At 37.3% G+C, this 12026-nt stretch overlaps 1 protein-coding gene across 1 annotated transcript; it reads left to right on the plus strand.

Moving 5' to 3' along the window:
* Positions 1 to 2609: 2609 nt before the first annotated feature.
* On the plus strand, positions 2610 to 5016 carry LOC113288240 (ras-related protein RABB1c). Its single transcript, XM_026537208.1, has 6 exons — positions 2610 to 2767; positions 3484 to 3623; positions 3714 to 3796; positions 3998 to 4202; positions 4317 to 4385; positions 4689 to 5016. Exons 1-6 carry the CDS (start codon positions 2722 to 2724, stop codon positions 4779 to 4781), a joined length of 636 nt encoding a protein of 211 aa, XP_026392993.1. The 5' UTR covers positions 2610 to 2721; the 3' UTR covers positions 4782 to 5016.
* Positions 5017 to 12026: the final 7010 nt, after the last annotated feature.

A 12026-nucleotide genomic window follows, 5' to 3' on the forward strand; every position in this document is an offset into this window, starting at 1 on the left:
TCCTTACTCCATCCATCTATAATCAAACAAACTGCATCCATTCAATCCCGAGCATTTCAGCTCCAGCCATGGCTAACTAACTATCAGCAACACATGCTGCTCAGTTCCTCAAGCTAATACAGTATCAGCTCATCGTCTTCATAACCAATCTTCATTGAATATGAACCAAACCCATTCTTAATTCATCATCATAATCTTCTTAACTGCAGCAACAACCACCAGATTCCACCATTCTCTGTTATCAAACCGCCATAATCAATAGTTGTAGCTCTACACAACCACCATGAACATTCCCCTGCATCTTCTCATGAGTTCAAACCCTAACTCCACAAATTCTTCTCAATCTTCCAACCAAACAAGAATTCAGGGCAAACCCATTCTCCATGACCCTGCCAGAACTTGAAAATCCCAATCAACCACTTCATTCAATCACCAAATCACGGCATCAAATCTGCTCCCTTCACTGTTTTCTTCCTCTTTTGTGAGTTTCTCAATATTATTTCCATTACTGACTCCATCTCTATCTCAATTCCATCTCCATAACTCCGTGTTGATTAATTCCAGCAAATCCCCATCACTTCTTCCATCGATTCCCTTATGAAAGCTAATTGAGCCGTCATTGTTCAGACAAAGAGAGCAGAAATAAAAGCTTATGATAAGAGAAACATTTTTCTCTGATTTTTAGGTTTTGTGTTGGAATGGAAGTGGATATAACCACCCAAGGAGAGTAGATAAGGGATACCTAGATGACTCTAGGCACCCTAAAAATTGATACGAGCCACCAGAGAACGACAGCTCCTTTTCCTCCATTGTGCTTCCAATAGCACTTGTATGTGAGTAGTGGCGCCTTTGCTCTTCCTTGATTCTTCCACCAACAACATCCGACTCTTATTTCTCATATCCACTTCTTCTCTTTAATGTCTCTTCATCACTAAAGCTGTCATGCTTTTCAGACAGAATTTGCATCACTAAGGCCGACATGATTTTCCGATAGAAATAAAGAAATAAAAGCAAATAATGAGAAATAATCCGCTTCCAATAGCAGTTGTACATGAGATGAGACTTTTGCGTTGTTTCTTCTTCTTTTGTTTCAAATGACTCCAAAGTACCTAAACACTCAAAAACAAACATAAGATACACAATTTACAAGAAAACTTAGCAAAGAAAGCATAAATAATAGATAAATATTAAGGTGTTTTAGACACCTATCACTTGCCCAAGTGATTCCTGGAAGCAGCTTGAAGATGGATGGTTGTGCTCTTTTTAAGACATTAGATTCCATGACTAACCAAGACGGTCTGTACGACGATGCTTCATGAGCATCTATTATTTTAGGCTGCTTGCTTAAAAGCGATGCTTTACATGCATCGATTACAAACGATATTCAATAAATATCGATTTCATGAATAACTTATTTATTCAACTTAAGAGCATTATGTGTTATGTCTTGCGGCAAGTCTCACAACTTGACTTGCCACATATAATTTCCCACCGCCTAGCTTGCGCGTGATTGGTCAATATAATTAGGACTTGCAGGCAAGACCCACTCAGCAGCGTGCTGCATATTTTTCTATAAAATACTCGAGACATCAAACATGTCACAAACTGGGGGATATTCATCAGGGTATTGGTATGGAGTTTTACATCGTGCGGCGTGCAACACGCCCATTATGAGAAAGTGTCAGGAAAGGCAAACAATTGGTAGCAGCAGAGAAGTGGTGGGTGTAACTGACCGTTCTTCCCATCATAGTAGGGACGTGGTTTTTAACATTTTACACGATCCCCACTTCTCCATCACTCAAATACTTCCACTCAACTACATCGTGCGGCGTGCAATACGCCCATTGCGTTCAACTATGACCTGTATAAATAGGTTTTCAACCTATTTCAACCAACAAGGGTTATTAACACAAGTATCCAGAGAACACCAAGAACTTATAGATTACATTCCGCAAGCATGTTCCACATTCTGATACAAGTCATAAAACAACCACACCTTCAGAGTTAACCATTCTGATCTCAACACCTTCTTCGCTTCCCTCCCTAAGATCAACCCTTCTCCTTCATTTTGTGACCGAAGTAAGATTGTAACGGTCATTTCTTGGTTTACGCCAGGATTGTACAGATTGATCTCTTGAATATAAAGTATTCCTGTGCAATACATTTGTTTAGGGTTTAGATTCATTTCTCGGCGGCACACCCAAATTTACCATTTCCAACAGAATCAATTTTTTATCCCAAAACACAGTGGCATGTAAAAATCTTAATCATAGTACTGGCCACCACTATGCCACTAATTCTAATTTGTACTTCTCTTAGGCATGCCTAAATTTTCTATCAAGAAACAAAAGAAAACAAGAAGAAAAAAAAGGAAAAAAGTGGATAGTACCAAACTATTTGACAAGTTGGTTATTATCCCTTCAATAAGCCCATTCACATAATTGCCTCTGCGGAGCCGAATGGGCCTTCAATATTATGTCGGTACAGGACCCCGTAGGTGTCCTAAGAAATCCAGTTTTGTTGTTTATCGGAACATCGAGGTCAAACTTCAATTACCACCTGTCCTGCCAGCTAACATTCCAGATGTCATTGTTTTTCAATAACCTTTAGATCCATCAAAGTTCTTCTATTGCGTTGCTTCATCAAACAAACCTTCTTCCTTCCTTCTCTTTTTCTCCAGGTTTATTTGTGTTCACTTTTGGAATTCCTAAAACTAAAGAGATGTCTTATGCTTACCTCTTCAAGTATATTATCATCGGAGATACTGGTAATTTTATCTTGATTTTCTGCTTCGTCTTCTATTTATGTTTTTGTTTGAATTGCTTGTAATTGGGGTTTTTCCTGATTCGTTCATGGAATGGGACCCAGTTTCTCAGATTTCTTTTCTCATGAATATGACCTAGGTTTTTAACTTCTGTAAGATTTATAACGTAAGCCATGTTTTTGTCTTTTGATGATCAATTTGCGAAACCAAATATTGTGTAATTTGTTTGAATTGCATTTTTCTGTAGATGTTTCTGCTAATGTGATATATGCTTCTCCGGTGATCTTATTGGAATCTAATTATGATATACGCGTTTTTCTTTTTTGTTGCTGTATTGGTTGTTTCTGGTTTTCCTGATTCAGATTTCCAGGATCCCTAGGTTGTGAGTTGTGATGAATTTCTCTTTGATCCTTAAATTAGTTTGGTCATTTTAACCTTTGAGCCCTACTAGAGAGATTTCGGCTTCAGAAATGTATTAGTATCAGGTGTAACCCGGCGGGGGAGCCAGAGTTGAATCCGCCCCTGGTATAACCCCTATGCTGCCAGCATGAGTTAGTGTAATAACATTCAGAATTTTGGTGTTTTCAAATTTCCTGTGGATTGTGATGAATTTATGTGTTATGATTCTCTTGATCCAACAATACGAGGTTAGAACAGTTGCTCCTTGCCGTGGACAAAAGAAAGATGCTGATTAGGTTCATTTTATTTTTGTTCCACAGGAGTTGGAAAGTCATGCCTTCTTCTGCAGTTTACCGACAAGAGGTTCCAGCCCGTGCATGACTTAACCATAGGTGTCGAGTTTGGGGCGAGAATGATCACAATTGACAACAAGCCAATAAAGCTCCAAATATGGGATACGGTTTGTGCACTTCTCCTTCTAGTTGTGGGTTCTGTTCTTTTTTCTTTTTCTTTTCGTGCATTGAGTTTGATGGCCGCACCATGTTATCAGGCTGGACAAGAATCTTTCCGCTCAATTACAAGATCCTATTACAGAGGTGCTGCTGGTGCTTTGCTAGTTTATGATATCACAAGGTACAATTCTTGACATCGACTGATAACTCAAATTTAATTTCGAATTTTACAGATTGATCAGAAAATTAAGAGGCATCTTTCTAATATCAAAGTTGTGAGAAAGTAACTGATGTAATTTTGCGGCATTATAGTTCAGTTGTTTTAGATAATTTGATATGGTTATAAGAGTGGCCTGTCTTAGTCATATCTCTACTTTTTCAGGAGGGAGACTTTCAATCACCTGGCTAGCTGGCTGGAAGATGCAAGGCAGCATGCGAATGCAAACATGACAATTATGCTTATTGGCAATAAGTGTGATCTTGCTCATAGAAGAGCAGTTAGCACTGAGGAAGGTGAACAATTTGCCAAGGAGAATGGATTGATATTTATGGAGGCCTCAGCAAAGACTGCTCAAAATGTTGAGGAGGTGAGGAGCCTACTACTATGCAAAAGAGCTTTCCTACCTTTTTCAACTTCGTTTCCTAGTTCTTTTGTAATTACCCATTCTTTTCCTTATATGAAAATGAAAATGTTTTGATAGGCGTTCATAAGCACAGCTGCCACAATATACAAGAAGATTCAGGATGGTGTCTTTGATGTATCAAATGAGGTTAGTTTTGACTTACCTAAAGTGATTATTTTAGTTCCTTAGTTCTTCTTAGAAATTAATTCCGAAGGGAGTATGTGTGGGCATCTGGGCAACTGCTTAGGGTCAGGATGTTATTACTTTAGGCCCTGAGCAACCAACAGTGGGTGTCAGAAGTCCCGTCCATATGAACACAGGGGATCTGTGCATGTTTGGAATTACAATTCTGCAACTTGTGAATATGACTAGATCCTATCCCATAAAAATAAAAGGAGCGATTGTAACGCTGTATTTTCTCTAACATTCAGCTTTCAACTTTTCGTGCAGTCCTATGGAATAAAAGTGGGATATGGAGGAGTTCCAGGGACGTCTGGAGGAAACAGCGGGGCTGCTTCTCAAGGTGGGGGTTGTTGCAATTGAAAGTCCTGTGTATCGGGTATTACACTCAAGTTTACGTTTCTTCTTGTGCTTCTTTACTTTTCTCAACTCTCTATATTCAATATTAGTTGGTTTATCTTTGCTAGCTGGAACTTGGACTACTCTATATGCAATTATACAAAATTGTGAAGTATTTGTAATATCCCCGGATTCTCCATCGCTTGTAAATTCCTTTGTGCTTTAAAGATTTATTTTTCATGGTTTCAAAGTTGTTGTATCTCTCGTGTTTCTACGCTTGAATTACCTGTGTGCAAAAGTTCTCTCAGGATTTTTTAACATAACTTCATATGTGGAATGCATACTGCTATGTACTCCTGTCCTGTCTGTGATGCGTCAGATCCTTTCACATTATCATAGCGGATTTGTGAAGCTTGTCATTCAGGCTCTGGTTCCACCGTTCCTGTGAAACCAGTCATTGCATGACAAAGACAACTTGCTTAGCTGAAGCATTAGCCACATCATTCCCCCATTCCTGTGAATGAAATTAATTGAGCAAAAATTGAGTTCGCCTGGTAGTAAACGTTGAAAACAATTAACCATGTCTTAAAGTTGAAAGGCTCGAGACAGTCCTGAAGACACTGCTAGGTGTCGTAGTCTTATCTGATATTTGGGGCACCCTGTTGTAATAACGAGTGGTCTGATTGGTTAATTGTTGTCAGCTCATATAGTGACAGGTGTGCACTATCTGACCGTTAGAGTTAGGTTAATCCTGTAGTAAATTCTTGTGTGTTGTAATAACGAGTGGTCTGATTGGTTTGGTCTGATTGGTTAATTGTTGTCCGCTCAGATAGAGACAGGTGTGCACTATCTGAAAAAACGTTGGAGTTAGGTTAATCATTTGATACTTAATGTATAGGAACCTTCTCTTCTTAATTAAGGAAGATATTGTTTAGTTAAGTAGAAAGGTTGTGTTCGTTATAACCAAACTTATTGATTCCGATCTCTTGAATTCCAAATTGTACTGAATACAATACATTTGGTATCAGAGCTGTTCTGATCCAAAAACAGTGAAAGAAGCGTTTGATATCATTCAACAAGATCGGCAAAATATCGATGAGCGTTTTACAACTTTCAACTTTAGCAGCAAAATCAAAAGCAATTACTGCGACTTGCAAAGAGACGGCGGAATCGTTAAAAAATCTTACTATACATCTAGCAACGTTGCTCAGATCTACTCCTCTATCATCGAGATATGTTGTTCAAGACCCAAATAACCATAGTGGTGGTTCTTTTCAAGATAATTATCTAGTATGTGGTTCATTTCATCCTAATTCGTCAGCTCAACACTTCAATCGAGCACCAAAACTTGATTTTCCCAGATTTGATGGAGAAAACCCTCGAGGTTGAATCCAGAAATGCGACCCTCATTTTTTTCGTGCACAACATTGAAGAAACACCACAAAGTGGATATTGCAGCCATCCATCTTGAAGGCAAGGTTGGTAAATAGTATTTAAATTTTCAAGTGGGTAAACATCAAATTCTCTGGTATGATTTTGCTCATGGAATCTGTGCTAGATTTGAAAATCCGGTCGATGAAAATTTTGTTGGGTCATTCAATAAGTTGATGAAAATGAATTATGTGGAGGAATTCTATAAGCAATTTGAACCACTTAAGGCTTTAATGTTAGCTCATAATCCATCTCTTGATCATCTTAAGTTTTATAAGTGGTCTTAAGGAGGAAATTAGAAATTCAATCTATATGTTCAATCTTCAAACACTTAGTCAAGATTTTTCATTAGCCAGAATGGAGGAGCAAAAATATCAATCACTCTTTAAATCCACCAAATAACCCTCCACATCTTTCACCTCCTCCAGACCATACACACACACCCAAAACCAATCATAAATTCTAAAAAATTCTCTAAGTCAACACCCACTGCCCCTAAATAATCTTCTCATACTCCTATACTTAGAAGATAAACAACAGAACAAATGTGCATGAGAAGAGACAAAAGGTTGTGTTATAACTGTGGTGAGGTTTATAAATTTGGACACATATGCAAATGAAGACCACAATTATTCATGGTACAAGCCGACACCTCTGACTCTCAAGAAAATGATATAAAAGAGGAGAATTTTGAGGAAGCAATAGAATCACCAGTTGAGTCTGACATGGAGGTTTCTCTACATGCTCTCACTGGTGATACTATACGAATTCCTGGTATTTTTAAGAGGCAGATTATTATTATTATTATTGATACTGGAAGCACTACAAGCTTCATTGATTGTAATCTAGCTGCTAAACTCAACTGCAAGGTGGAGCATACAACACACAAGCAAATGGTGAGATCTCATGCTCTTACCACTTGGTGGGTGTGATATGGTTTTGGGAGCTAGCTGGTTACGAAAGTTAGGTGATGTTGTTTTTAACCTCTCCAAACTCAATATTTCTTTCATTCATAATGGCCACCAGATCACATTAACTGGTATTGCGACTAATCCTTCAATGTTCATGATGAGTAGTGCAGCGGTCAAATTTTTTTTCCACAAAAACTACACATGGACTTATTGTTCAGCTATTTTTTGTGACTACCTACACTCCATCTCCTACAGTGCCTCCACCATTACTACCACTTATTGATGAATATCAAGATATTTTTACTGAGCCAACTTCCTTACCCCCTCACAAAAATTTAGATCATTATATTCCATTAAAACCAAATTCCCTATTCCTATATTGGATGAGTTGCTGAATGAGCTAAAAGGGTTCAAAGTAGTTTCTAAAAGTGATTTAAGAGATGTCTATCGTCAGATTAGAGTTTGCCATCCTGATATACACAAAACAGCCTTCAGAACTCATCAAGGGCATTATTATGAATTCAAAGTCATGCCATTTGGTCTTACTAATGCACCAACAACTTTTCAAGCTCTAATGAATGAGGTTTTTCCTCACTTTTTGAAGAAATTTGTATTTGTTTTCTTTGATGATATTCTCATCTATAGTACTTCCATGTCAAGACATATAGAGCACTTGAGGATCACTTTTTCTTTATTAAGACAACACAAAATTTTTGTAAAAATGTCCAAGTGTTGTTTTGGTCAGTCACAATTGGAGTACTTAGACCATATCATAATTCCATTGATGGAGTTTGTGTTGATCCAAATAAGATTGCTGACATGCAGAGCTGGCAAATTCCTACTTCTATAAGAGAATTAAGAGGTTTTTTGGGATTAACAGGTTATTAAAGAAAGTTTATGAGAAATTATGGTGCCATTAGAAAACCTCTCACTGATCTTTTGAAGAAGAACTCCTTCCAATGGACTTCTGCTGCTACCACTGTATTTAAGCAACTCAAATATGCTATGACTTCTACACCAATTATTGCATTGACAGACTTCTCCAAGCCATTTACCGTGGAAAGTAATGCCAGTGACAGCTGCATTGGAGCAATTTTAACTCGATAAGGGAAACAATTTATTTTTTTTAGCTCATCTCTAGGACCAAAGGCAAGATTCAAGAGCATTATCCACTTATGAAAAGGAATTTCTGGCCATTATTAAAGCTGTTCATAAATGGAGACACTATTTACAGGGGGAAAATTTAAAATTTATCATTCAGATTGATCACCGAAGTCTTAAATATTTTATGGAACAGAGAATTACTATTGTGTTACAACAAAAATGGTTAATGAAACTTTTGGAATTTTATTATGAAATTAGATACAAGAGAGGTCAAGAAAATGCAGTTACTGATGCATTATTTAGAAGACCACATGACTCAGCCAATTGCACTGCCTTATATGTGTCTGAACCCATTTGGATGAATAATCTTCTTTAGAGTTACGTGGAAGATGGGAAAGCTCAACAACTCACTACACAATTCCTTATTTTTGCTCATTCTGTGCCGCCATATTCTTATAAAGAGGAAGTGATGAGATACAAATCCAGAATCTATATTGGAGCTAGCAATGGAGTCGAAAACAAAGGAGATGTCTGCCAGAGAAACACATAAGAAATCCCTTTTCGAGCTGGCTTATTTCAACCACTTCCTGTGCCTGAGCATGCTTGGAAACACATCACAATGGATTTTGTTGAAGGCCTTCCCTTGAGTGGTCGAAAGAGTGTGATCCTGGTGGTGGTGGATAGACTCACTAAATACAACCACTTTATTGCCCTCCAACATCCTTACACAGCTGCTTATGTGGCCAAATTTTTCTTGAATCAGGCATTCAAACTTCATGAGCTTCCCTCTTATATTGTTTATGATAAGGATAGAGTTTTCACTAGTAACTTTTGGTAAAAATTGTTTAAGTCATTGAGCACAAGCTTAAACCTCACCACTGCTTACCATCCACAAACTGATGGTCAATCATAAAGGGTGAATTCTTGTTTAGAGACCTATTTAAGGTACATTACAGGTCACAAACCTACTAAGTGGTGTCAGTGACCCTCCTTAGACGAGTGGTGGTACAATACTAGTTTCAAAATGTTTTATTTTCATGCTCCACATGGTTACTTACCTCCTCATATGGCATTCTCTTCTGCCGCAACAACTTCAGTAGCTGCTATAAAGACTTACTTAAAAGAAAGAGATGCAATGCTTGACCTTCTAAAGGAATCTCTCCACAAAGCTCAATAGATAATGGAGTTTTTTTGTTAACAAATCAATAACTGACAGAGTTTTTGCTATGGGTGACATGGTCTATCCGAAGCTTCAATAATTCAGACATGCTTCAATGTCTTTGAGAAAGAATTTTAAGCTGTCAGCTAAATTCTATGGTCCCTTACCTGTTGCAGAAAATTGGCTTAGTATTTTATGTGTCTCAGCTGAAGAAACACATTGGTAAGAAATATGTTCCATCTCATACTCTGCCAAGAGAGGTGGTCATGAGACCTGAGAAGGTGCTTCAAACTAGAACCACTCATGTTGGCAAGCATCTAGTCGGACAACTATTGATCCTGTGGACGAAAATGTCAATGTCTATCTGATAATTGGGGCACCCTGTCTGTCTGTAGTAAATTCTTGTGCGCTGTAATAACGAGTGGTTTGATTGGTTAACTGTTGTCCTCTCAGATAGTGACAAGTGTGCACTATCTGACCGTTAGAGTTAGATTAATCATTTGATACATAATGTGTAAGAACCTTCTCTTCTTCTTGATTAAGGAAGAGTAGAAAAACTCTGTTCATTGGGAACCAGAGTTATTGATTCCAGTCTCTTGAATTCCATTCGCGAATTTTAGGCGCAGGCCCAAAAAAAATTATTTTCTTACCGTCAGGCCCATAATTAACTTTGGATATGCTCGCACCCAAAGTTTTATATAAATATGTTTTTACTCTATTACCCTCGACAGTTTCGAACTAAAGCGGTTTTTTTTTCTCCTGAGAAGTTATTACCCTAAGCGATTTAAAAACTTTCAGCAGTTTTTTTTCTCCTCCACCAAAACTCTGTAACTGATTTGAGAAGTTAATTTCTTCTCCATTTAAACCCTAAAAAATCAATTTCATACTCTATAAAACCAACCTAGAAACTAGTTAAGTTGAAATTACAAACCCTAGAAAGAACATTTCGACAAAAATGAACGAAACAGAAGCACAATCAGGTTAACAACATCATTTTATTTTAATTTCTTCTCCATTTATCACTTTCTTTTTCTTTGATTTTAACATCATTTTTACTTGTTGATGTTGAATTTGAAAATGGGGAATAGTGAAAGACCACTGATTGAGTTTACAATGAAGGCAAAGGAAGATTATGTGAAAGAGAAAAATGAATTGTCTGGTATGCATCTATAATAAGTCATTTGTTTTACTTTTAAATAACATATGTTACGCAGGAAACATAATGTGCATAACTTGTTATGCAGTAAAAATAACTATGCATAACTGCGTAGCTTATTATGCATAACTGGTTATGCAGTAAAAGCAACTATGCATAACTGCGTAGCTTATTATGCATAACTGCTTATGCAGTAAAATCAAACATGCTGAACTGCATAGCTTATTTGCATAACTTGTTATGCAGAAAAAGCAACTATGCTGAACTGCATAACTTGTTATGCAGTAAAAGCAAACATGCTGAACTGCGTAGCTTAGTATGCATAACTGGTTATGCAGTAAAAACAACTATGTGCATAACTAGTTATGCAGGTACATAACTTGCATGATGCATAAGACATGATGATTTAACCCCTTTCTTACTTTTAAGTACTTATTATATTGTATCTTTTGTGTTGAATTTGTCTGTTTCAGTCAAGCAAGTTGTTGATAATAGGAAGAAAAGAAAAAGACGTGAACCCCAACAAACACAAAAACTTAAAAAGAAGAAGAACCAAGGTGAAAATGAAGAAGAAGAAGAAGAACCTGCCCCCTTATGCATCAATTATTATAAAGAAGGTGCATTAACCTGGCAATCATTAATAACATGTTATCCCCATATAATTTCTTATGTTCAAGAAATAAATGCATAACAGGTTATATACTATGCATAATAGGTTATGCACACAACTGTCTGTTTAACAAATCTGCATAACAGTTTATGCATAAGCCTGGATAAAAGGCATATGAGGTTATGCAGTGAAAGTAGCAATTCTAACTTAGTAAAATACTTTTTTATTTTGTTATTTTGTTTGTGCAGTTAAAGCTAAGACCAAGCCTGCAACTCAAGGAGGTACTTATAGAGCAGGTTTTCCAAGGATACTTGCATTGTTCAATAGGAGAAGGGAAAGAGGTGGTTTTAGTCCGTTGCAGGCTAATATGATCAATGTGTCTCCATTTTGGAAAGTCTATAACTGGTTAAATGCTGCGAACATTTCATACTTGGATGGTAAGAGCAACCAGCTGATGGATGAGGTCCTTCTATCATATGACCATGATGATTTGAGTCAGCATTCATTCAAGGTGTCAGAAAACAAGTCTATACAGTCAACGGCTAGTGAGCTTGCTGTTATTTTTCAGATGCCAAGAGTTAAAGGAAACAGAGGAAGAGATATTCTGACCTCAAAAGATGAGATAGGGATGACTCAGTCACTTGCCCTCGTCAAGCAATTCCCATGCAAAACAAGAGCAGGTGCTGTGAATAAAACTCCCAAATCACAAGTAACAAAGGTGTGGATAGATGATATTGAAAGGTTGTTGATGGAAAAACTTGATCAGAAAGGTCATGAAGAGGAAGTTGTTTCCCTTGCATGCCTTTACATGCTAGTGGTTCTGTTTTTTTGTCGATCAATGGGAGACTCACTGGACGTCTCGTATGTTGGTTTGGTGAAGGATTTGGAAACCATGGAT

The sequence above is a fragment of the Papaver somniferum genome, chromosome 6 (assembly GCF_003573695.1).
Source record: "Papaver somniferum cultivar HN1 chromosome 6, ASM357369v1, whole genome shotgun sequence".
Taxonomy (NCBI): domain Eukaryota; kingdom Viridiplantae; phylum Streptophyta; class Magnoliopsida; order Ranunculales; family Papaveraceae; genus Papaver; species Papaver somniferum.